At 39.1% G+C, this 27705-nt stretch overlaps 1 protein-coding gene across 9 annotated transcripts in view; it reads left to right on the top strand.

The window, feature by feature from the left end:
* Positions 1-27705, top strand: part of RERE (arginine-glutamic acid dipeptide repeats) — a 1074498-nt gene that overhangs the window by 906979 nt on the left and 139814 nt on the right. For all 9 annotated transcript variants that reach the window (XM_053690444.1, XM_053690440.1, XM_053690438.1 and 6 more), the window contains one exon: positions 22198-22360. In XM_053690444.1, the coding sequence (XP_053546419.1) occupies positions 22198-22360 (163 nt within the window). The remainder of the gene's footprint in view (positions 1-22197; positions 22361-27705) is intronic.

A 27705-nucleotide genomic window follows, 5' to 3' on the forward strand; every position in this document is an offset into this window, starting at 1 on the left:
AAAAATAAGCAAAATTCAGCTAATATTAAAATTCTACAATGTTTATTGCACAAATTATCATTAAACACATTTATTTTAAATGATGCAATTAATTTGTGCTTTGGATAGCAGAAAATGTTAAAGGGACAGTAAAGTCAAAATGAAACCCTCATGATTCAGATAGAGCATGCAGTTTTAAACAACTTTCCAAATTACTTTTGTTATCAAACTTGCATCATTCTCATGGTATCTTTTTATTGAAGAGTAAAACTAGGTAGGCTCATAAGAGCACAGGAGTGTGCACGTGTCTTTAGTACTCTATGGCAGAAGTGTTTTGCAACATTGTATAACAAAGTAACAAATAATGTTGCAAAACACTGCTGTCATAGAGTACTAAAGACACGTGCACACTCCTGAGCTCTTATGAGCCTACCTAGTTTTACTCTTCAACAAAAGATACCAAAGGAACAAAGCAAATTTGATAACATTAGTTAAAGTGAATGTAAACTCACCGGTTGTGCTTTACACCATATTATTGATCTCTCCAAATCATGGGGACTTTAATTCATCGTTTTTTTTATTCAAACTTTGACATGCACAAATATCATTTTTTTTTAATTATAATTTGGTTCATGATTCCACCGCCTGTCATTTTTGTCCCTCTTTCCTTGAATGATTGACAAGAGCTATTGCCAATCCATTGTTCCCTCCCGTGGCGTCCAGCCACTTTCTTGCTACGTCATCAGCTTCTTCTGCGCATGCGTTAGCCGATACTATCCACCTTCTGAAGAGATGCGTGTCCACGCTGAGTATATGCAAGGGTAACGCATGCGCAGATCGAGTGACAAACGTTAACGCATGCGCAGAGTAATTTAATAGTGTATAGAACGCATGCGCATATTTCAAGGATCAGATGCGTGTAGTAAGAGCCTTATCTGGTGCGCGCATTAGACATACGTGTAGAGCGGGTGGGACCGCTCTTTACGTCACATTGCTCCGAAACAGGAAGTTGCAAGTAGGAGGAGTCCTGCTGCAAATGTATTGAATGTTGGTAATATAAATCTAAATAAACTATATATTTTTTTTTTTATAAAAACTTAGCGGTTTAACTAGTTACTAGTTTACTAATCAGTATACCTATTCCAGGCAGATAAAATTGACATTCACTTTAATTGGAAAGTTGTTTAAAATTGCATACACTATCTATGTGAATCATGAATGTTCATATTTGACTTTACTGTCTGTTTAAATATTAGAACGTATTACACGGGCAGTGTACTTTATAATGCCGCCAGGCTGGCAACTGTGGAGAACACTGGGTTGTCACATATTCTTAATTGAATCTTGCTCTGCTACCCTTAGTTCCAAAATTCAATCGGTCTTAGATTACAATCCCATAGATTTCTTGGTAACACAGTAACATAGTAGATGAGGTTGAAAAAAGACCGAAGTCCAACGAGTTCAACCTATACAAATCTAAAATATATACAAAAAGCTCCAGTTAAGCTTAAATAATCCCACTAAAAGGTGATCCATTTAATACTAGCAATCATATCCATGAATTTTGTTTATAGACAGAAATGTATCCAAACCATTTTTAAATGTATCTAGGGTATTGGCATTCACTACCTCCTTTGGTAATGAGTTCCACAATTTTATTGCTCTTATAGTGAAAAAACGTTTCCGTTGCAGGAGATTAAATCTCCTTTCCTCTAACCTCCAATTGTGACCTCTGGTCACAAACAATTTTCTTGGAATAAACAGAGTTTCTGCCATCTCTGTATATGGGCCTTTAATATATTTATATAAAGTAATCATGTCACCTCTTAAGCACCTTTTTTCTAAAGAAAACAGACCCAGGCAAGCCTCTCCTCATAGGTTAAAATATATTTTTTTGCGATTGGTCCCCAGAACTGCACTCCATACTCAAGGTGAGGTCTTACCAGGGCTTTATATAGTGACAGAATTATGCTTTCCTCCCTTGAATCAATGCCTCTTTTAATACATGCTAGTATCTTATTAGCCTTTGAAGCTGCTGCCCTGCATTGTGCACCCATCTTTAGCTTGTTATCTATTATTACCCCCAAATCCCTTTCCTCCTGTGTTTGGCTAAGTCTTGTCCCATTTAAATAATATGTTGCCTGCTTATGTAGAACCTTGCATTTTCCTGTATTAAATCTCATTTTCCATTTACCTGCCCATACTTCTAATTTTTGCAGGTCCCTTTGTAACGAAAGTTCATCCTGCGCTGACCTAATGACCTTACTTAACTTCGTATCATCTGCAAAAATAGAGATGTTGCTATTTAATCCTTGCTCCAAGTCATTTATAACAATATTAAAAATAATAGGGCCCAGTACTGATCCCTGGGGGACTCCACTGATTACCTTTGTCCAATCTGAGTATGATCCATTTACTACTACTCGTTGCTCCCTATCTTTTATCCAGTTATTTTTCCATAAGATAACATTTTCAGCTATTCCCAGTCCCTTAATTTTGTGCATTACTCTCTCATGTGGCACTGTATCAAACGCCTTTGCAAAATCTAAGTATATCACATCAACTGATTCCCCTTTATCTATATTTTTACTTACTTCATAGAATCTAATTAGATTAGTTTGACATGATCTATTTCTCATAAAACCATGCTGATTAGAACTCATAATCTTGTTTACACGACTATGATCATCCATATAATCCCTTAAAATAACTTCCCCACTATTGATGTCAGACTAACTGGTCTATAGCTTCCTGGATCATCCCTACTTCCCTTTTTGAAGAGTGGCACCACATCAGCTTTACTCCAATCCTTGGGTACCATGCCTGAGGATAATGAGTCTTGATAAATTAAGAGTAGAGGTTTGTCTATAACAGTGCTAAGTTCCCTTAACACTCTTGGGTGTATTCCATCTGGGCCTGGAGTTTTATTTACCTTAATATTATCCAATTTGTTCCTGATATCCTCTATACTTAACCCAGTTAATGGTATGGGCTGGCATGTTCTATTTTGTTCCAAAGTATCATCCAATGGTTCCTATCTTGTGTATACTGAAGAAAAAAACTGGTTTAGTATCTTTAGTATATGGTACCTCATATATGATACATTTTAAATAAGTTTGTCTTAAAGTCATGTTGAACTAGGGGTGAATGACCCCCTTTGATTGAAAGCAGGTTTAGCAGGAAATATAAAGACCAGCAGTGATGTAATTTTTTCTTTTAGGAGCTTTTTGTCATTCCAAGTAAAAGCATGACTTCTCCACGTGAATATTTAATCATAAGACTGTGTTTAATTCATGCAGACTTGTAATGTATTGCGGTGCTTGTTGAACATCCTGGATGTACTGCAACAATGTATGTTGGTAACATAAGCAAGCAAGTAGGATGTATACAGTAAACTCCCAGTTAACTGGCACCCATGGGGATTGATAGATTCCGGATAAGTGTAGTTTCTGGTTGCTTGAGAGTTACTATTAAAAATAGGCCTAACTAGGTTCTATAACCCATACTATAAACGCTGTATTTACTTGATATTAATATTTAAATACAGTAAATAAAAGCAAATGATTCATTAATATTAATGCCGCCTCCGTTTAGTCCCGGGCACCCAGTGGCAGCGTGATGTCTAATTCTCAGACTGCCTTGTGCGCACACAACTTTCAAGAGCAGTTATGTAGGGTCTGGTGGCATTAAAAGGGCTTGTTTTCACCTTTGAGAGCCCACTATAGAGAAAGGAAGCTGCAGAGCAAAGTTAGTGTTAATTTTAATGTACGGTTAACTTTACTTAGAACAGATTAGTTAAACCATTGGAATGGCAGTAGGTTACATGCCTTGTTCATCTTTAGGGATTAGGTTTAAGGAAAGTTAAAGGGACAGTATACTATAAAATAGTTTTTTTCCTTAATGTGTTTCCAATTACGTTTTTTTACCAGCTGCAGAGTATAAAATGTATGAGATTTGCTTTTTTAAGGTTTGTGTATATGAATTAACTGATTGTGTTTTGAAGCCACAACCTAATTTAAATGGGTTGCGCTTGTAGGTTTAATCAGATCTCATTACTTTATAACATTGTGTACATATACCTGCTTCTTTATCTTATATCTGTCCATAAACCAATCACCAATACTTGAAGAGAACAATGGATTATTATCATTTTATTACCTTATCTCTTCTATAACCCACTGGGAGTGTAATTTCTTCTACTGGCTGTGTTAACACAGCTTGGCCTCAAAGGCAAAAACTTTCAGGATAGGTGGGGATACCACAGGCCAAATAAACTATTTTAAATGCCCATTTAAGGGTAATGGAAATACTTGTAAACAATTTAATACACTCCAGCAGTTAAAGTGGATAATTGGGAACAAATTAAAGAGAAATTTTTTGCGTTAACTGTCCCTTTAATTTCCACTTTTCAAAGTGAACAACCTTGGACTATGCTTATCTTCAGCTTGGCGTCAAGACAGTAAGCAGTCCTTGCACAGTTCTGCTTTGATAAGCTAAGCAAAGAAGGACTGATAATTAATACACAAAGCGTGCTTTGATTTTGTGGTAATATTTGTGTTCACCTTTTTCCCTTGCTTGACAGTTCTAAATAAGAGTATTACATTATTTTTTAAAGAAAGGTCTAGTCAAAATTAAGCTTTCTTTCTATTGACACGGTGAGTCCACGGATCATCATCAATTACTGTTGGTTATATCACTCCTGGCCAGCAGGAGGAGGCAAAGAGCACCACAGCAAAGCTGTTAAATATCACTCCCCTACCCACAATGCCCCAGTCATTCTCTTTGCCTACAGTGCAAGGAGGAGGTGAAGTTTGTGTCTGACTAGAAGTTTTTATTCAATCAAGATTTTATTATTTTAAAGCAGAGTAGGTTTGCTCTGATCTTTTCTGGGGTCTAGCCGTAGTCCACGTCAGTCTCTTCAGTAGGGCAGTGGTGGCTTTTGAGCTCTTGAGAACTTGTGAGGTACAATCCTCACTGCGATTTCTCAAGAATTGCTGCCCTATCCAGAAAGCCTGAGTAAGCTTACTCAGATTCTTTCTTTTTCCACAGGTCCATGTGAGGTAGGAGAGCCTTTCAAACCAGATGAGCTGCCCTGCTACCGGTCATATGATTTTAAGGTAAGTGTCATACTTATTTTCTTAGATGGGAGAATATTGGCACTTCTGCAGCTAAGTGTTGCTTATATAAAACGAAAGGACCTTTAATTTTACCCTGTGGTGAAAGGGTTAATATTATCTGGCAGTTTTGACAGGGCACTGTGGACTGTACTGGGGAGAAACTTTATTTTTATTGGTGGCTCTTTAAATGCAAGCTCCGGTTAAGAGATCCGGACTGTATAAAAAAATTTAGTGTGCGTATCGGCTCCGTTATGCTGACGGTTCCGTTCTCTTCTAAATAGGGGGGGGGATCCCTGTTAGGAGGCGGGTAATGCCATTGGCGTGCTTTCAGGGGCTCTGTCGGATGTTGAGAGTGACGCAGCTGTCAGCCCCGGCGTTAGTCTGCCATTGCGATCTGGATCAAATTGTTGGTTATATCGCTTTAGGTCAGGTAGGCACCTCAGTAAACTGTTGAGGTGTTTTGGTGCCGGGTGAATAATTTAAGGGCTAATTTATGTACAAATAAAAAACCCAGAATATTTAGAGGCGCAGTAATAAGATTTTTATTTAAGTGCAAAGAAATAAAAAATATTAAATTTTTTTAGTCTGTTACATTTCAACTTTGTTATGACTCTCAGGTGGAACCTCCAGTTACTTTTTGTTAGTCTTGTATAGAGAGAACGTTAAGTTATAGAGAAAAAATCTTTGATTTTGAGCCACCATTAGCTAAGGCGGATGCTGACCAAATTTCTCCTGAAGCAGTCATGCCGCAGCTTTCTCCTCAGGCGTCCCAATCTTTTCAGTCTCCACATGCAGTGCCCTGCGTTTCCACTCACAATCCGGTAGGATTTACTTTACAGGACATTGCTACCCAGGTATCCTCTGCGGTATCTGAAGCATTGTCTTTCCCATATTACAGAATAAACGTAAAAGGAAACTTAAAGGGACACTGTAACCAAAATTTTTCTTTCGTGATTCAGATTGAGCATGAAATTTTAAGCAACTTTCTAATTTACTCCTATTATCAAATTTTCTTCATTCTCTTGGTATCTTTATTTGAAATGCAAGAATGTAAGTTTAGATGCCGGCCCATTTTTGGTGAACAACCTGGGTTGTCCTTGCTGATTGGTGGATAAATTCATCCACCAATAAAAAAGTGCTGTCCAGAGTACCAAAAAAAAGATTAGATGCCTTCTTTTTCAAATAATGATAGCAAGAGAACGAAGAAAAATTGAAAATAGGAGTAAATTAGAAAGTTGCTTAAAATTTCATGCTCAATCTGAATCACGAAAGAAAAATTTTGGTTACAGTGTCCCTTTAAGGATTCAGTAAGTAAGGTTTCTGATCAGGTTGTGACTGCTCTTAGTGTCGCTTCTCAGAAGTCTGAGAATGAAGATACAGTACTTTGGTAGCATCTGAGAGTGAAATCTCAGATTCAGACAGTGTAATTCCTGCTTCTGATGCTGAAGTGGTATCCTTCAGATTTTAGCTAGAACACCGTTGCATGTTACTTAAGGAGGTTTTGGCTACCTTGGATGACTTCAATACGACTAGTAGTCAACCCTAAGAAATCTAGTAAACTAAACAAGTACTTTGATGTTCCCTCCACAGTGGAGTGCTTCCCAGTTCCAGACCATGCTATAGAGATTATTGCACGGGAATGGGAGAGACCTGGTATTCCCTTTTCTCCATCTCCAATTTTCAAGAAAATGTTTCCAATAGCGGACTCTATTAAGGATTCTTGGCAAACTGTCCCTAAGGTGGAAGGAGCGATTTCCACTTTGGCTAAGAGGACGACTATTCCCATAGAGGATAGTTGTTTTTTTAAGGACCCAATGTATAAGAAGTTGGAAGCATTGTTAAAGAAAATGTATATTCACCAGGGTCTACAATGGCAGCCTGCGGTGTGTATTGCTACTGTCACCAGTGCTGCAGCTTACTGGTTTGATGCGTTGTCTGATTCTATTCGGACAGATACTCCTCTTGAGAAGATCCAATACAGGATTAAGGCTCTCAAGTCAGCCAATTCCTTTATTACGGATGCTTCCTTACAGGTCATTAATCTGGGAGCTAAGATATCTGGTTTTGCTGTTCTAGCGCGCAGAGCCCTATGGTTGAAATCCTGGTCCGCGGATGTTTCGTCTAAGTCCAAACTTTTGGCAATTCCCTACAAGGGTAAGACCTTGTTTGGGCCTGGTTTGGCTAAGATTATCTCAGACATTACAGGGGGGGAAGGGTTCCTTTCTTCCTCAAGATAAAAGGAAAAAGCAGAAAGGATGTCAGAGTAATTTTCATTACTTTCTTAACTTTAGAGGTGAGCCCACCTCTCCCTCCTCCAAACAAGACCAAGCCATGTCTTCCTGGAAACCTACCCAGTTCTGGAATAAGGGAAAACAATCTAAAAAGCCTTCAGCTGATTCCAAGTCAGCATGAAGGGTTGGCCCCCGATCCGGGAGCGGATCTTGTAGATCTCTCTCTCTTTTTTTCCCAGGCTTGGATAAGAAATGTACCGGATCCCTGAGCGGTGGACATTGTCTCCCAGGGATACAAAATAGACTTCAGATATTTTCCTCCCAGAGGCAGGTTTCTCCTCTCCAGATTATCTGTAGACCAGATAAAAAGAGAGGAGTTCTTACAGTGTGTCAAGGACCTTACTGCCCTGGGGGTAATAGTTCCAGTTCCCTTTCAGGAAAGGGGTCTGGGATTTTACTTGAATCTGTTCGTAGTTCCCAAAAAGGAGGAAACTTTTCGACCAATCCTAGATTTAAAATGTTTAAACAAGTTTCTCAGAGTGCCATCTATACGCTCCATTCTTCCCTTGGTGCAAGAGGGTCAGTTCATGACAACCATAGACCTAAAGGACCATCCCAAGTTTCTGAGATTAACCTTTTTGGACAATCATTTCCAGTTCTGGGGGCTCTTTTAGCTGTGCTTCGATCTCGGGGCATTGCAGTGGCACCTTATCTGGATGACATTCTGGTTCAGGCACCATCTTTTCAACAAGCAGAATCTCTTACGGAGATCTTGTTGTTTTTTTCTTCGATCCCACGGATGGAAGGTGAATCGGGAAAAAGTTCTCTGATTTCAGTTACAAGGGTCGTATTTTTGGTGACCATAATAGAATCCCTGTTAATGAAGATTTTTCCGACAGAGGTGAGAAAAATAAACATTTTCGACTCTTGTCTTACCCTTCAGTCCTCTCCACGGCCGTCAGTGGCTCAATGTATGGAGGTAATCGGTCTGATGGTGGCTTCTATGGACATCATTTCTTTTGCTTGGTAACATCTCAGACCTCTGCAGTTATGCATGCTCAGTCAATGGAACGGGGACTATACGGACCTGTCTCCGTGTGTAGATCTAGATCAGGTGTCAATAGACTCTTCCGTGGTGGCTTTTTTTAGGACCATCTCTCCCAGGGACCTTGCTTCCGCAGACCCACCTGGGTGATCGTGACCACTGATGCCAGCCTTCTGGGTTGGGGAGCAGTCTGGGGCTCATTGAAGGCTCAGGGCCTATGGACTCGGGAGGAGTCGGCTCTGCCCATAAACATTCTGGAGTTGAGAGCGATCTTCAATGATCTTTTGGCCTGGCCTCAGTTAGCTTTAGCCCGGATTATCAGGTACCAATCGGACAATATAACCTTGGTGGCCTATATCAACCACCAGGGGGGAACTCAGAGTTCCTTGGCTATGACAGAGGTGGCCTGAATTATTCAGTGGGCGGAGACTCACAACTGCTGTCTTTCTGCAATCCACATCCCAGGAGTGGACAATTAGGAAGCGGATTTTCAGAGCAGACAGACTTTTCATCCCAGGGAGTGGGAACTTCATCCGGATGTGTTTTCCAGCTTGACCCTCAAGTGGGGGCAGCCGGAGTTGGATCTCATTGCTTCTCGTCAGAATGCCAAACTCCCGAGATACGGCTCTCATTGCTTCTCATCAGAATGCCAAACTCCTGAGATACGGCTCGAGGTCAAGAGATCCGCAGGCATTTCTGATCGATGCAATAATAATCTAAAACTATACAAATATGTCAGATGTTAAACAACACAATGTACAGGGTGACTAGAATAGAGTACAATACTCCCCTCTTAAATGACCGCTGCTCTCTAACAGTCTCTCCCAACCGGACTGTGAGTAGAAAGTGAATCGGATATATAGAGGCGCTGATCTTGAATCTCGTGTATATGGACGTACACACTGAAGAAAGAAAAACTTGGCTTGTGATTTGCAGAAGTTAACAACAAATTAATGTGCAGTATACTCACTCCGAAAAATTCAGAGTTCAGCTTCTTCGAAAGGTTTTTCTGTCTCAACTTTCCCAATTTCCACACTGTATTTGTGTCTGTGGATAATGAAAATTGCACTGCAGGTAATTGAATCTTTTGCTTGATAAAAAGTGCAATATACTCACTCCGATAAATTTCGGAATCCGGCTCCTCAGAACGTATTGTGTAGTTTGAAATTACTTCCAAAAAGGCAGCAAAATACTTGTTGTAGTAAAAAACAAATATTTATTAAAACATAATAAAATGCTCTTATTTATCTTGGCTCTACGCGTTTCAACGACAATGTCGTCTTTTTCAAGAGCAGTAAAAACAATTGGAAGTGCTGCCTTTGGAGTGTTTACAGGTGTATTTATACAGGTAATCATTGTTCCTGTTCCGGTGGTAAACACCGGAATAGGACTCACAAATAAAACATTTTAATTTTGTATTTATTCCAATCCGATTGTGTTTTGAGAATGATATTTATTTATTTTGTATTTAAGCTTTTAGCGCTTAAATTCTTTTTTCATTTATACCAATCCGATTTGATAAATTATTGAGAATTTAAGCGCTAAAAGCTTAAATACAAAATAAATAAATATCATTCTCAAAACACAATCGGATTGGAATAAATACAAAATTAAAATGTTTTATTTGTGAGTCCTATTCCGGTGTTTACCACCGGAACAGGAACAATGATTACCTGTATAAATACACCTGTAAACACTCCAAAGGCAGCACTTCCAATTGTTTTTACTGCTCTTGAAAAAGACGACATTGTCGTTGAAACGCGTAGAGCCAAGATAAATAAGAGCATTTTATTATGTTTTAATAAATATTTGTTTTTTACTACAACAAGTATTTTGCTGCCTTTTTGGAAGTAATTTCAAACTACACAATACGTTCTGAGGAGCCGGATTCCGAAATTTATCGGAGTGAGTATATTGCACTTTTTATCAAGCAAAAGATTCAATTACCTGCAGTGCAATTTTCATTATCCACAGACACAAATACAGTGTGGAAATTGGGAAAGTTGAGACAGAAAAACCTTTCGAAGAAGCTGAACTCTGAATTTTTCGGAGTGAGTATACTGCACATTAATTTGTTGTTAACTTCTGCAAATCACAAGCCAAGTTTTTCTTTCTTCAGTGTGTACGTCCATATACACGAGATTCAAGATCAGCGCCTCTATATATCCGATTCAATTTCTGATCGATGCTCTGGCAGTTCCTTGGAACTTCAGTCTAGCATACCTGTTTCCTCCGTTTGCTCTCCTTCCAAGAGTCATTGCTCGAATCAAGCAGGAGAGGGTGTCTGTTATTCTCATAGCCCCGACGTGGCCTCACAGGATTTGGTATGCAGACCTAGTGGAAATGTCATCCTTTCCACCTTGGAGACTGGCTCTGAGGAAGGACCTTCTACTTCAGGATCCCATCCTTCATCCAAATCTCATTTCTCTGAAGCTGACTGGTTGGAGATTGACCGCTTAGTTTTATCTAAGCGTAGATTTTCAGAGTCGGTCCTTGAGACCTTGATTTAGGCTCGTAAGCCTGTGACTTGCAGGATTTACAATAAGATCTGGCGTAAATACTTGTATTGGTGTGAATCCAAAGGATACTCTTGGAGTAGAGTAAGGATTCCTAGAATTATGTCCTTTCTCCAGGATGGTCTGGAGAAGGGTTTGTCGGCAAGTACTCTAAAGGGACAGGTTTCGACGTTATCTATTTTATTACATAAGCGCTTGGCGGATGTGCCAGACGTGCAATCGTTTTGTCAGGCCTTGGTTAGGATTCGGCCTGTGTTTAAACCTGTTACTCCTCCATGGAGTCTTAACCTTGTTCTTAAAGTTTTACAACAGGCTCCGTTTGAGCCTATGCATTCTTTAGTTATTAAGATGTTATCTTGGACAAGAATATTAATCAAGAAATCGTTGTACCTTCTTTGTGTCCTAATCCTCCTCACAAAGAACGCTTCTTGCATAATCTGGATGTTGTGCGAGCGCTAAAATTTTATTTGCAGGCAACTAAGGACTTTCGTCAGTCTTCTGAATTGTTTGTTTGCTTTTCTTGGAAATGCAAGGGTCAGAAAGCTACGGTTACTTCGCTTTTCCTTTGACTGAAGAGCGTTATTCGCTTGGCATATGAGATTGCTGGACAGCAACCTCCTGAGAAAATCACAGCTCATTCCACAAGGGCTGTTTCTTCTTCATGGGCCTTCAAAAATTTCTGTGGAACAGATTTGCAAGGCTGCAACTTGGTCATCTTTGCACACTTTTTCCAAATTCCATAAATTTGATACTTTTGCCTCGGCTGAGGCTTCTTTTGGGAGAAAGGTTCTTCAAGCAGTGGTGCCTTCTGTTTAGGTTACCTGTCTTGTCCCTCCCTTATCATCTGTCCTCTGGTTTGGGTATTGATTCCCAACAGTAATTAATGATGATCCGTGGACTCACCGTGTCATTAGAAAGAAAACAAAATGTATGCTTACCTCATAAATGTATTTATTTCTTGACACGGTGAGTCCTCGGCCCGCCCTGTATTTCAGACAGTTTATTTTTATATAATCCTCAGGCACCTCTGCACCTTATGTTACTTCCTTTCTCTCCTTTCCCTTTAGTTGAATGACTGGGATTGTGGGTAGGGGAGTGATATTTAACAGCTTTGCTGTGGTGCTCTTTGCCTGCTCCTGCTGGCCAAGAGTGATATTCCCAACAGTAATTGATGATGATCCGTGGACTCACCGTGTCAAGAAAGAAATACATTTCGTTTTTATGATTCAGATAGAGCATTACATTTTAAGCAACTTTCTAATTTACTCCTATAATTAATTTTTCTTCATTCTCTTGGTGTCTTTATTTGAAAAAGCAGGAAAGTAAGCATAGGAGCAGCAGGCCCATTTTTGTTTTAGCACCGGGGTGGCTCCTTCTAATTGGTGTCTAAATGTAGCCACCAATCAGCAAGCGCTACCCATGTGCTGAACCAAAAATGTGCCGACTCCTAAGCTTACATTCAAAAAACGATACCAAGAGAACAAAGAAATATTGATAATAGGAGTAAATTAGAAAGTTGCTTAAAATTGCATGCTTTATTATAATAATGAAAGTTTAATTTTGACTATACTATAGCTTAAAAAATAATAAACCAGACACACAACATATTTCTCCCAAAAGAATAAAAACCCACTGATGATATAAGAAGTATTGTATGTACTAATTATCTTTATTAAAGCAATATGCGGCCCCAAGCCAGATTTCCCACACGGCTATTGGCTAAGAGGTGGAAACGTCACCTTTCTGCCAGATAGCGAAGATAACGTTCTGCCGGTGGGCTGCCTTAGCTTGGAACAAATAAAGGAACTTTCAGCATGAAGTATTTCAAAATTATCCCAAAACTAACATTTGTTATAATTTTAAAATACCATGAAAGCCACCACAAATTGTATTAAATACTTTATAATTCCAGCGTTAAAATGCCTTGAAATTGCTAAAAATGTGTTACAAGGGTAACAGTTCTTTACCATACATTGTTTTTGTCATTCCTGAGCTTTCTTTAGTCATAGGTATCAGGTTCCCAAACAAAACAAGCTATTTTTATGCTTCCCTACTTTCCCATTGTCTAAAAGGGACACTCAACACCAAAATTGTTTTTGTTTAAAAAGATAGATTAAAGGGACATTATACACTCATTTTTTCTTTGCATAAATGTTTTGTAGATGATCTATTTATATAGCCTGTAAAGTTTTTTTTTTTTTTTAAATGAATAGTTTTGCTTATTTTTAAATAACATTGCTCTGATTTTCAGACTCCTAACCAAGCCCCAAAGTTTTATGAGAATACCGTCAGCCACCTTCTCCAGCTTGCTCCTGTTTGTGTAAAGGGTCTTTTCATATGCAAAAGAAGGGGGAGGGGGGGGGGAGTGTCTTATTTGCCACTTGCAGTGGGCTTTCCAGCTACCTTTACAACAGAGCCAAACTGACAGCTTCTAAGTAAGTTTTTAAACAGTTTTATACTGGATTTTTATATCAGTATCTGTGCATCTTATTCTTTATAGTAGTGTCTATTACATGCAGTTATATGAAAATGAGTGTATACTGTCCCTTTAAGCCTTTACTACTCATTCCCCAGCTTCGCACAACCAACATTGTTATATTAATATACTTTATAAGATTTAAACCTCTACATTTCTGCCTCTTATCACATGCTTTTTTTATTAGATTTACACAAGAGACTGTAAATCCATGTACTAATCCTTGTGAGCCATATAGAGAACATCCGAAGAGTTGTGGCAGACACTGCACTAATTGGATAAAATGCAAGTCAATAGATAATTAAGTAATGTAATCAGGGGGCTGTCAAAAGAGGCTTAGATACAAGGTAATCACAGAGGTTAAAAGTGTATTAATATAACCATGATGGTTATGCAAAACTGGGGAATGGGTAATAAAGGGATTATCTATCTTTTTAAACAATAAACATTTTGGAGTTGACTGTCCCTTTTTAAGGGACATGAAATCTAAAAATTTTATTTCATGATTTAGATAGACCATACAATTTTAAACAACTTTCCAATTTACTTCCGTTATCTAATTTACTTCATTCTCTTGGTATCCCATGTTGAATGAGCAGTAATGTACAACTGGGAGCTAGCTGGAAGCCAATGACAGGAGGCATATATGTGCAGCCACCAATCAGCAGCTTCTGAGCCTACATAGGCATACTTTTTAACAATGGATATAAAACGAACAAAACAAATTAGATAAAATAAATAAATTGGAAAGTTATTTAAAATTGCATGAATTGGTAATTAGTGGCTGAATATATACGCCTCATATTATTGGCTCACCCATGTGTATTGTTATTTCTTCAATAAAGGCTACAAAGACATTTATCAAATTGGATAATAGAAGGGATTTATTTATTTTTTAAATGTTATCCTCTATCTGACTCATGAAAGAAAAGTAATATATCAATATGTGAACTTCCCATGGATCAGGAAAGAAAATATTTGAGCTGTAAATATTGTTTGGATTTTAGAAAAATAGACATTGGTTTACTTTTTCAGTTTTTAGACCCTGTGGGTTACAGGGTTTTTATGTTGGGCACATTGGTAAAATAACCAAGCAATGTTACAGGAGAATTGTTGTTGTTTGCTGTACTTTGTGCACTTTAATTAGATGGTTCTCAGTTGATTGCTATGCATCATTTACTCTGTATTTCAAGGACAGTTTAAAAAATAAAAGGTCAAAAGAAACATAAAAAGAAACAGATTGTGTTTGAAAGCAGCTAACAACTTAGACCAGCGATTTGCAACCTTTTTTTTGCCGTGGCACACTTTTTTACATTAAAAAATCCTGTGGCACACCACCATCCCAAAATGTTTACAAAATCACACATTGTAGCCTAATACAGGATATATATATATATATATATATATATATATACATACTGTACTGTGCTGTCATGCCATGCCTCCTACAAACTATACATGACATTGACATTCATTCACAAACAATCGTAATGATTGTTAGTCTGCCGCGGCACACCTGAGGATCTCTCACGGCACACTGGTTGAAAAACACTGACTTAGACCATCTCAGTGACATACGTGAGCAGGCATGCTGATAAATTAAAGTGGTACTAAAGTCAACATTAAACTTTTATGATTCAGATAGAGAATACAATTAAAAAAAATCCAATTTTCTTCCATTATCAAAATGTGCACAATCTTTTTATATGCGTACGTGTCTGAGGCCCCAACTTCTAAGCACTTTGCTGAATAGCATTGACAATCTGTTGAATCCAACTAGTGCACTTTTTTTGATTGGATGCCATATGCAGTGTAGACAGTCATGTCATCAGTGGATGGAGCAATTTTGCAACTTTTCACAGCAAGACACTGCTCGTTCATGTGTGCCATATAGATAACATTGTGCTCACGCCCGTTGAGTTATTCATGAATTGGCACTAATTCGCTAAAATGCAAGTCTGTAAATAGCACTGAGGTAAGGAGGTAGTCTGAGAAAGCTTAGATACAAGGTAATCACAGAGGTAAAAAATATATTTGTTTAACTGTGAGGGTTTTGCAAAACTGGGGAACGGGTAATAAAGGGATTATCTATCTTTTTAAACAATTACAATTTTGAAGTATCCCTTTAATGAGCATCCAGCTTAATTTTTAAGCGAGGCGTAATTATTTAAAAAAAAAATCTATTCTTTAAAAACAAATTTGTTTAATTTGCCTAGTTTGCATCTATTAAAATTGGTGCTAGCTATTTATTTATTTTGAATAATCGAGTCATGTAACATGCACTGGTATTGAAGTAAGCTATCTACATCTGCACAGCACCTACTTTTTCAATATATGATACCCAACATTTTCTTTCATGATTCAGCTAGAGCATGTGATTTTAAACAACTTTCTAATATACTTCTTTTATCAGTTTTTCTTCATTCTCTTGGTATCATTGTTGAATGTTGTCAATTTGCAAGAGCACTAGATCAGTGATTTGCAACCTTTTTTTTTTTTTTGCCGTGGCACACTTTTTTACATTAAAAAATCCTGTGGCACACCACCATCCCAAAATCACACATTGTAGCCTAATACAGGATATATATATATATATATATATATATATATACACACACTGTACTGTGCTGTCATGCCATGCCTCCTACAAACTATACATGACATATTGACATTCATTCACAAACAATCGTAATGATTGTCTATGAATGAATGAATGTCAATATCATGGTTGTAAATGATGCCTGATGAGCCTGTCACATACCTCCCAATATTTCAAAATTTGAAAGAGGGACACCCCCGCACTGTTGTCAGTCTGCCGTGGCACACCTGAGGATCTCTCACGGCACACTGGTTGAAAAACACTGCACTAGATGACAGCACTATTTGCTGTCATGTAGTGCTCCAGATGTCTACCTAGGTATCTCTTCAACACAGAATACCATGGGAATGAAGCAAATTTGATAATGCAAGTAAATTGGAAACACTTTTTTTAAAACGTTAAGCACTGTCTGAAGCACAAAATATTTTCGTTGGGGGGTTTATATCCCTTTAAGGAATACTAGTAGTCAGAGCTAGATGTTATGCATGACTCTATATACGCCTGGCAGCTGACAATCCCTTTTAGAAACAAGTTGTATGCACTACAGGTGCAAATAAACTATTTCAACTTTGTAATAACAATAAAACAAACCATTTTATAACAGATCTGTACTGGGCAAAAACTAAAGTTGTTTTCTTCCTAAAAGATGGAGTTTTCCTAACTATCCATAGTATCAATTAAATCTTGACATACTGGCTGCCAAGACAGACTGCAAGGCATTGCTACATCTCTTTGGCAACCAGGATGTTAAAGAATTTTTTTGCTTTTGTTGCCAATTTTTTTAAAGCAGTGAAGTAGTTAAAGAAACCTGATACTTGGGAGATTTCTTCATATGTTTACCTTTATCAGGTGAGCCTGGTACTGCACACAGGAAGGCTGGCTCTGTGTGCTATAGGTGTGATACTTGATAAGTACAGTGTAACTTATGGGCTGGGCACCTCCCTCCTTTCAAGTGGCAGAGAGGACACTTAATGTTATGCCGTAGAAAACTGTAGTTGGCACCAACAAATCTACGCCGTAAGTTTCACGCATTCAAGGTAGGAAAAATTCATGTTTTAAATCTGCATCTTTTTCCCCAAGACTTTTCTTTATAGTGAGGGGAGCTTATTACATTCAGTTCTTGCCTTCATCATAATTTGTCTTTGCTTTCAGACTGTAGACGCACTTTACTATCCCAAAAGCTACAAGTTATGAAATGCTTTTTTAAGGACAGAATGATGCTGTTCCGATGTGAGCTGTTTTCCAGCTGCATGGATTGTGTGAAAACTTATTAAAGCAGTTTGTTTTTCAATGTCCTTGTGATGTGCAGCTTTGGTTTCTCTATTCCTAACTGCTTAAAGAGTCATGAAACCCACAACATTTTTTTCATGATTTAGAAAGAGCATGCAATTTTAATCAATCCAATTTACTTCTATTATCTAATTTGCTTCATTCTCTTGATATCCTTTGTTGAAAATCATATCTAAATAGGCTCAGTAGCTGCTGATTGGTGGCTGTACATAGATACCGTGTGTGATTGGCTCACCCTTGTGCATTGCTGCTTCATCAACAAAGGATATCTGAAGAATGACGCAAATGAATGACGCAAATGAAATAAAGTAAATTGGAATGTTGTTAAAAAATGTATTCTCAATCTGATTCATGAAAGAAAAAATGGGGGTTTCATGTCCCTTTAAGACATTGATGCCATCAGTCTACCATTTGTTCTTTTGGCCAGATATGACAGCACCAAAAATTTCCTGTAAAATTCCCTGGTTCACCTCCACTACCTGTTGATACATGGGATCAGTTGCTATTGTGTAATCCTTTTCACAGTGTACATCCACGCCATTTAGAGTCACTTGAAGGATCTCACATCCTTTAAAGGCTTCTCTTTTTAATTTTGCCAAATACATTTTGTCATCATGATTATGAAAGAGTAGCAATTCAATATGTAAAGATGTTTCGGTTTGCCAAAAGCTTGTGCAAGTGGTTTAATTAGATTTTGTTCATCATCACATGCAAATACATGCCACATAGGGCTCTCTGACCAGGATCGGTGTGCATGGTGCATGTATTCATATGTTCTACGCAAGGTAAAAGTTATTGCTATTGTGGTGATCTGTTTTTATTTAAAGGGCAGTAAATTTAAAACTAAACTTTCATGATTCAGATAGAACATGCAATTTTAGCAACTTTCCAATTTACTTCTATTATCAGATTTGCTTTGTTCTTTTGGTATACTTTGTTGAAGAGTAAACTTAGGTAGGCTATTTTTTTACTTTACTGTCTCTTTAACATATTTTTACTAATACAAGTGTATTAGAAAATGCTTCTTTTCGAAATGTAAATGGATTCATGGTTATGACACTTTAATACTTTTATGACCGTGTTTGATTTGCGGTCTCAAGACTGTGTCTCAAAATCTGAGTTTCCATTTGTTTTACTACATCTGATTGGCGGAGTAACACACACAAACACTGCAGGGTTAATGTGGGAATTTATTTGTGTGATTGATAAGGCTAAAATAATTCTAGTCTTAAAGGGACATGAAAACCAAAATTTTTCTTTCATGATTCAGATAGAGAATACAATTTTAAACAACTTTCTAATTTACTTCTATTGTTTAATTCTCTTCTATCATTTGTTGAAGGAGCAGCAATGCACTACTAGTTTCTAACTGAACACATGGGTGAGCCAATGACAATCAATATATATATGCAGCCACCAATCAGCAGCTAGAACTTAGGTTCTTTGCTGCTCCTGAGCTTGCCTAGATAAACCTTTCAGCAAAGGATAACAAGAGAAGGAAGCAAATTAAATAATAGAAGTAAATTGGAAAGTTGTTAAAAATTGTATTCTCTATCTGAATCATAAAAATACATTTTTTGGGTTGCATGTCCCTTGAAACATTCTTAATGTTTATAGTGCAAGTTTCTGGACTTGAATGTTTTGAGTTATATTCAATAGTTATCCAAGACTTGGCTTTTTTTGGGCATTTAAAAAAACAGCTAAGATTTAAAGGGACTTAGTTCCAGAGCAACAATGTTCTACTGGGAACTAGCTGAACACATCTGGTGAGCAAGTGACAAGAGGCATATGTTTGTAGCCTAGGTACGCTTTTTAAGAAAGGAAGAAGAGAACAAAGTAAGTTTGGTGATATAAATAAATTGGAAAGTCCCTTCATGCTTTCTTTGAGCCATGCAAGTTTAATTTTGACTTTGATTTTAAAGATTCCCAGCTATGTCACACAAGAGCTGATGCCAATAACCAAGTAACTGATTAGCCTTCTTGTGCATTAGAAGCCTTTGCTTCATGATATAGGAAAATCCAATGTACAATTTGAGCTCAGCACCATTGGATCCAAAATGCAAAATCATTTTTTGTGTGTGAAGATCTACTGAACTACAGTTGTATGCAAAAGTGTAGGCACCCCTGACAATTTCCATGATTTTCATTTATAAATAAATGGCTGTTTGGATCAGCAATTTCATTTTGATCTATAAAATAACTGAAGGACACAGTAATATTTCAGTAGTGAAATGAGGTTTATTGGATTAACAGAAAATGTGCAATATGCAGCATCAAAACAAAATTAGACAGGTGCATAAATTTGGGCACCCTTTGTCATTTTGTTGATTTGAATACCTGTAACTACCTAGCACTGATTCATTGGAACACACAATTTATTTAGTGAGCCCATTAAGCCTTGAACTTCATAGACAGGTGCATCCAATCATGAGAAAAGGTATTTAAGGTGGCCAATTGCAAGTTGTTGTTCTCTTTGACTCTCCTCTGAAGAGTGGCAACATGGGAGCCTCAAAACAGCTCTCAAATGACCTGAAAACAAAGATTGTTCAACATTATGGTTTATGGGAAGGCTACAAAAAGCTATCACAGATATTTAAGCTGTCAGTGTCCACTGTGAGGAACATAGTGAGGAAATGGAAGACCACAGGCACAGTTCTTGTTAAGGCCAGAAGTGTCAGGCCAAGTAAAATATCGGAAAGGTAAAGGATGGTGAGAACGGTCAAAAACAGCTCACAGACCAACCTCCAAAGACCTACAACATCATCTTGCTGCAGATGGTTTCACTGTGCATCGTTCAACAATTCAGCGCACTTTGCACAAGGAGAAGCTGTATGGGAGAGTGATGCGGAATAAGCCTTTTCTGCACACATGCCACAAACAGAGTCGCTTGAGGTATGCAAACGCACATTTGGACAAGCCAGCTTCATTTTGGAATAAGGTGCTGTGGACTGATGAAACAAAGATTTAGTTATTTGGTCATAACAAGGGGTGTTATGCATTGCGGCAAAAAAAACACAGCGTTCCAAGACAAACACTTGCTACCCACAGTAAAATTTGGTGGATGTTCGCTCATGCTGTGGGGCTGTGTGGCCAGTGCCGGTACTGGGAATCTTGTTAAAGTTGAGGGTCGCATTGATTCCACTCAATATCAGCAGATACTTGAGAATAATGTTGAGGAATCAGTCACAAAGTTGAAGTTACGCCGGGGCTGGACAACGACCCAAAACACTGCTCAAAATCTACTCTGGCATTTATGCAGAGGAACAAGTACAATGTTCTGGAATGGCCATCCCAGTCCTCAGACCTGAATATCATTGAAAATCTGTGGGGTGATTTGAAACGGGCTGTCCATACTCGGCAACCATCAAACCTAACTGAACTGGAAATGTTTTGCAAGGAGGAATGGTCCAAAATACCTTCATCCAGAATCCAGACACTCATTACAGGCTATAGGAAGCGTCTACAGGCTGTTATTTCTGTTGGGGTGCCCAAATTTATGCACCTGTCTAATTTCGTTTTGATGCATATTGCACATTTTCTGTTAATCCAATAAACCTAATTTCACTACTGAAATATTACTGTGTCCTTTAGTTATTTGATAGATCAAAATGAAATTGCTGATCCAAACACCCAATTATTTATAAATGAAAATCATGGAAATTGTCAGGGGTGCCTAAACTTTTGCATACGATTGTATATATATATATCTAAAAGTGTGTAGATCACTTGAACAGGGCAAGGTGTACTAGCAATTGAACATATATTTGAAAGAAAAATAATCTTAAAGGATACTAAACCCCAATTTTTTTCTTTAGTGATTCAGATAGAGCATGTCATTTTAAGCAACTTCCTAATGTACTCCTACTATAATTTTTTTTTCATTCTCTTACTATCTTTATTTAAAAAGCAGAAATTTAAAGCTTAAGAGCCAGCCATTTTAGGTTCAGCACCCTGGATAACGCTTGCCTATTGGTGGCTAGCAAACCAATAAACAAACATAACCCATGTTCTCAACCAAAAATGGGCTGGCTCTTAAGCTTTACATTCTGCTTTTGAAATAAAGATAGCAAGAGAACGAAGAAAAATTGATTATACTAGTAAATTAGAAAGTTACTTAAAATTGCCTGCTCTATCTGAATCATTTAAGAAAAAAATTGGGTTTAGTGTCCCTTTAATGAAAATTAATAAATTAGAAAAGATAAAGTCAAGTAATTAGTACAGAACTGCCAAGATACTTGAGCAGTGAAGTAACAGATACCATCATCTTTAAAGCTTGTATCTATTTCAGAAATTGACTATACATTTACAAATAAATATATTTTAAAGGGACAGAAAACCCTTTTTTTTTTTTCATTATTCAGATAGTTATTCAGATTGCTTCTGTTATCTAATTTTCTTCATTATTTAGGTTTTCTTTGTGGAAATGCATAGCTTTTGTGCAACCACCAATCGGGAAATAGCACCCAGGTGCTGAACCTACTTAGCTATAATTTTCAACAAAGGATAACCTAATTAATGATGCAATTTAAATAATAGAAGTAAATTGGAAAGTTGTTTGAAATTGTATGCTATATTTCATTCATGAAAGAAAAAAAATGGGTTTCCTGTCCCTTTAAAGAAAAGAAAATATTTTTTGAATTGTATACCTTGTATTTGATAGTTAATGTGTAGTTGTGCTCTCTTATTCAGCAGTGTTTGATTCATGTAGGGCAGTGGTTCTTTTTGGAAGATATTGGGTACATAATTATTGACCATCATAGAAACAGATGAGCACATCAGAGCATAACCTGTTTTTAAACCAACTATTTTTTAGACTTTTTAAAAATGTTAAAGTTATTGTATATTATGTTTCAAGTCACATGGGTTAATGTGTTATTCAGAGGGAGGGAAACAACGAAATGTATGCAACCCCATGATGTAATAAAAATATGTTGTTGCCTACAGGGTGAACTCATCACCTTCTATTACTACTGGAAGAAAACCCCTGAAGCAGCCAGCTCCCGAGCCCATCGCAGACACCGCAGGCAAGCAGTCTTCCGAAGAATTAAAACCCGCACAGCTACTACCCCTGTTACCACTCCTTCCAGGCCTCCATCAAGTGAATTCTGTAAGTATGATTATACAGAAGGTCCGTTCATAAATTAGATGAAAAAGAGAGATAATCTTTGTTCTCTTTATAGTATATTTTGGCAGTAAAACACACTCGGGGTGAAGAGTTGGATGGACAGAACTCCATCCCACAGATCTCTCGTCTCGTCCGACCGGGGAGATTAACAGCTCCTGCCCGCGCATGATAGGCTGTGCACGGGCAGGGGGCGGCGTTGCACACATGCGCAAAATAGCTTGATAAAAATCAACCCCTAATCTAGGTTTAAATTAAGAGCCCTTTACTAATGTTTAGTTTTGTCCACATTAATGATGGACGGAGCTAAGCTCCCTCTCCAGTGCTTATTAATGTTCTTCCCCTTACCTTGCTTGACCTGACCTGAGGCTTTCACTGGTTGAGTATCCGAGGTTGTGTTGGACCTCACCTTAACATTCCCAGGCTTTAGCTTTGGGGTCAGCAGAACTGGTCCACATTTCTCCAACATAGGTGTGTCCGGTCCAAGGCGTCATCCTTACTTGTGGGATATTCTCTTCCCCAACAGGAAATGGCAAAGAGCCCAGCAAAGCTGGTCACATGATCCCTCCTAGGCTCCGCCTACCCCAGTCATTCTCTTTGCCGTTGTACAGGCAACATCTCCACGGAGATGGCTTAGAGTTTTTTAGTGTTTAACTGTAGTTTTTATTATTCAATCAAGAGTTTGTTATTTTGAAATAGTGCTGGTATGTACTATTTACTCCGAAACAGAAAAGAGATGAAGATTTCTGTTTGTATGAGGAAAATGATTTTAGCAACCGTCACTAAAATCCATGGCTGTTCCACACAGGACTGTTGAGAGCAATTAACTTCAGTTGGGGGAACAGTGAGCAGTCTCTTGCTGCTTGAGGTATGACACATTCTAACAAGACGATGTAATGCTGGAAGCTGTCATTTTCCCTCTGGGATCCGGTAAGCCATGTTTATTACGATTGTAAATAAGGGCTTCAAAAAGGGCTTATTAAGACTGTAGACTTTTTTTGGGCTAAATCGATTGATTATTAACACATATTTAGCCTTGAGGAATCATTTTATCTGGGTATTTTGATATAATAATATCGGCAGGCACTGTTTTAGACACCTTATTCTTTAGGGGCTTTCCCAAAGCATAGGCAGAGCCTCATTTTCGCGCCGGTGTTGCGCACTTGTTTTTGAGAGGCATGGCATGCAGTCGCATGTGAGAGGAGCTCTGATACTGAGAAAAGACTTTCTGAAGGCGTCATTTGGTATCGTATTCCCCTTGGGGCTTGGTTGGGTCTCAGCAAAGCAGATACCAGGGACTGTAAAGGGGTTAAAGTTCAAAACGGCTCCGGTTCCGTTATTTTAAGGGTTAAAGCTTCCAAATTTGGTGTGCAAAACTTTTAAGGCTTTAAGACACTGTGGTGAAAATTTGGTGAATTTTGAACAATTCCTTCATGTTTTTTCGCATTTGCAGTAATAAAGTGTGTTCAGTTTAAAATTTAAAGTGACAGTAACGGTTTTATTTTAAAACGTTTTTTGTACTTGTTATCAAGTTTATGCCTGTTTAACATGTCTGAACTACCAGATAGACTGTGTTCTGAATGTGGGGAAGCCAGAATTCCTATTCATTTAAATAAATGTGATTTATGTGACAATGACAATGATGCCCAAGATGATTCCTCAAGTGAGGGGAGTAAGCATGGTACTGCATCATTCCCTCCTTCGTCTACACGAGTCTTGCCCACTCAGGAGGCCCCTAGTACATCTAGCGCGCCAATACTCCTTACTATGCAACAATTAACGGCTGTAATGGATAATTCTGTCAAAAACATTTTAGCCAAAATGAACACTTATCAGCGTAAGCGCGACTGCTCTGTTTTAGATACTGAAGAGCATGACGACGCTGATATTAATATTTCTGAAGGGCCCCTAACTCAGTCTGATGGGGCCAGGGAGGTTTTGTCTGAGGGAGAAATTACTGATTCAGGGAACATTTCTCAACAAGCTGAACCTGATGTGATTGCATTTAAATTTAAGTTGGAACATCTCCGCATTCTGCTTAAGGAGGTATTATCCACTCTGGATGATTGTGACAAGTTGGTCATCCCAGAGAAACTATGTAAAATGGACAAGTTCCTAGAGGTGCCGGGGCTCCCAGAAGCTTTTCCTATACCCAAGCGGGTGGCGGACATTGTTAATAAAGAATGGGAAAGGCCCGGTATTCCTTTCGTCCCTCCCCCCATATTTAAAAAATTGTTTCCTATGGTCGACCCCAGAAAGGACTTATGGCAGACAGTCCCCAAGGTCGAGGGAGCGGTTTCCACTTTAAACAAACGCACCACTATACCCATAGAGGATAGTTGTGCTTTCAAAGATCCTATGGATAAAAAATTAGAAGGTTTGCTTAAAAAGATGTTTGTTCAGCAGGGTTACCTTCTACAACCAATTTCATGCATTGTCCCTGTCGCTACAGCCGCATGTTTCTGGTTCGATGAGCTGATAAAGGCGGTCGACAGTGATTCTCCTCCTTATGAGGAGATTATGGACAGAATCAATGCTCTCAAATTGGCTAATTCTTTCACCCTAGACGCCACTTTGCAATTGGCTAGGTTAGCGGCTAAGAATTCTGGGTTTACTATTGTGGCGCGCAGAGCGCTTTGGTTGAAATCTTGGTCGGCTGATGCGTCTTCCAAGAACAAGCTACTTAACATTCCTTTCAAGGGGAAAACGCTGTTTGGCCCTGACTTGAAAGAGATTATCTCGGATATCACTGGGGGTAAGGGCCACGCCCTTCCTCAGGATCGGCCTTTCAAGGCAAAAAATAAACCTAATTTTCGTCCCTTTCGTAGAAACGGACCAGCCCAAAGTGCTGCGTCCTCTAAGCAAGAGGGTAATACTTCTCAAGCCAAGCCAGCTTGGAGACCAATGCAAGGCTGGAACAAGGGAAAGCAGGCCAAGAAACCTGCCACTGCTACCAAGACAGCATGAAATGTTGGCCCCCGATCCGGGACCGGATCTGGTGGGGGGCAGACTCTCTCTCTTCGCTCAGGCTTGGGCAAGAGATGTTCTGGATCCTTGGGCGCTAGAAATAGTCTCCCAAGGTTATCTTCTGGAATTCAAGGGACTTCCCTCAAGGGGGAGGTTCCACAGGTCTCAGTTGTCTTCAGACCACATAAAAAGACAGGCATTCTTACATTGTGTAGAAGACCTGTTAAAAATGGGAGTGATTCATCCCGTTCCATTAAGAGAACAAGGGATGGGGTTCTACTCCAATCTGTTTATAGTTCCCAAAAAAGAGGGAACGTTCAGACCAATCTTAGATCTCAAGATCTTAAACAAGTTTCTCAAGGTTCCATCGTTCAAGATGGAAACCATTCGAACTATTCTTCCTTCCATCCAGGAAGGTCAATTCATGACCACGGTGGATTTAAAGGATGCGTATCTACATATTCCTATCCACAAGGAACATCATCGGTTCCTGAGGTTCGCATTCCTGGACAAACATTACCAGTTTGTGGCGCTTTCTTTCGGATTAGCCACTGCTCCAAGGATTTTCACAAAGGTACTAGGGTCCCTTCTAGCTGTGCTAAGACCAAGGGGCATTGCTGTAGTACCTTACTTGGACGACATTCTGATTCAAGCGTCGTCCCTTCCTCAAGCAAAGGCTCACACGGACATTGTCCTGGCCTTTCTCAGATCTCACGGATGGAAAGTGAACGTGGAAAAGAGTTCTCTATCTCCGTCAACAAGGGTTCCCTTCTTGGGAACAATAATAGACTCCTTAGAAATGAGGATTTTTCTGACAGAGGCCAGAAAAACAAAACTTCTAGACTCTTGTCGGATACTTCATTCCGTTCCTCTTCCTTCCATAGCTCAGTGCATGGAAGTGATCGGGTTGATGGTAGCGGCAATGGACATAGTTCCTTTTGCACGCATTCATCTAAGACCATTACAACTGTGCATGCTCAGTCAGTGGAATGGGGACTATACAGACTTGTCTCCGAAGATACAAGTAAATCAGAGGACCAGAGACTCACTCCGTTGGTGGCTGTCCCTGGACAACCTGTCACGAGGGATGACATTCCGCAGACCAGAGTGGGTCATTGTCACGACCGACGCCAGTCTGATGGGCTGGGGCGCGGTCTGGGGATCCCTGAAAGCTCAGGGTCTTTGGTCTCGGGAAGAATCTCTTCTACCGATAAATATTCTGGAACTGAGAGCGATATTCAATGCTCTCAAGGCTTGGCCTCAGCTAGCGAGGGCCAAGTTCATACGGTTTCAATCAGACAACATGACAACTGTTGCGTACATCAACCATCAGGGGGGAACAAGGAGTTCCCTGGCGATGGAAGAAGTGACCAAAATCATTCTATGGGCGGAGTCTCACTCCTGCCACCTGTCTGCTATCCACATCCCAGGAGTGGAAAATTGGGAAGCGGATTTTCTGAGTCGTCAGACATTGCATCCGGGGGAGTGGGGACTCCATCCGGAAATCTTTGCCCAAGTCACTCAGCTGTGGGGCATTCCAGACATGGATCTGATGGCCTCTCGTCAGAACTTCAAAGTTCCTTGCTACGGGTCCAGATCCAGGGATCCCAAGGCGGCTCTAGTGGATGCACTAGTAGCACCTTGGACCTTCAAACTAGCTTATGTGTTCCCGCCGTTTCTTCTCATCCCCAGGCTGGTAGCCAGGATCAATCAGGAGAGGGCGTCGGTAATCTTGATAGCTCCTGCGTGGCCACGCAGGACTTGGTACGCAGATCTGGTGAATAGGTCATCGGCTCCTCCTTGGAAGCTACCTTTGAGACGAGACCTTCTTGTTCAGGGTCCGTTCGAACATCCGAATCTGGTTTCACTCCAGCTGACTGCTTGGAGATTGAACGCTTGATCTTATCGAAGCGAGGATTCTCAGATTCTGTTATCGATACTCTTGTTCAGGCCAGAAAGCCTGTAACTAGAAAGATTTACCACAAAATTTGGAAAAAATATATCTGTTGGTGTGAATCTAAAGGATTCCCTTGGGACAAGGTTAAGATTCCTAGGATTCTATCCTTCCTTCAAGAAGGATTGGAAAAAGGATTATCTGCAAGTTCCCTGAAGGGACAGATTTCTGCCTTGTCTGTGTTACTTCACAAAAAGCTGGCCGCTGTGCCAGATGTTCAAGCCTTTGTTCAGGCTCTGGTTAGAATTAAGCCTCCTTGGAGTCTCAATTTAGTTCTTTCAGTTCTTCAGGGGGTTCCGTTTGAACCCTTGCATTCCGTTGATATTAAGTTATTATCTTGGAAAGTTTTGTTTTTAGTTGCAATTTCTTCTGCTAGAAGAGTTTCAGAATTATCTGCTCTGCAGTGTTC

Source organism: Bombina bombina, chromosome 8 (assembly GCF_027579735.1).
Source record: "Bombina bombina isolate aBomBom1 chromosome 8, aBomBom1.pri, whole genome shotgun sequence".
NCBI classification, from domain to species: domain Eukaryota; kingdom Metazoa; phylum Chordata; class Amphibia; order Anura; family Bombinatoridae; genus Bombina; species Bombina bombina.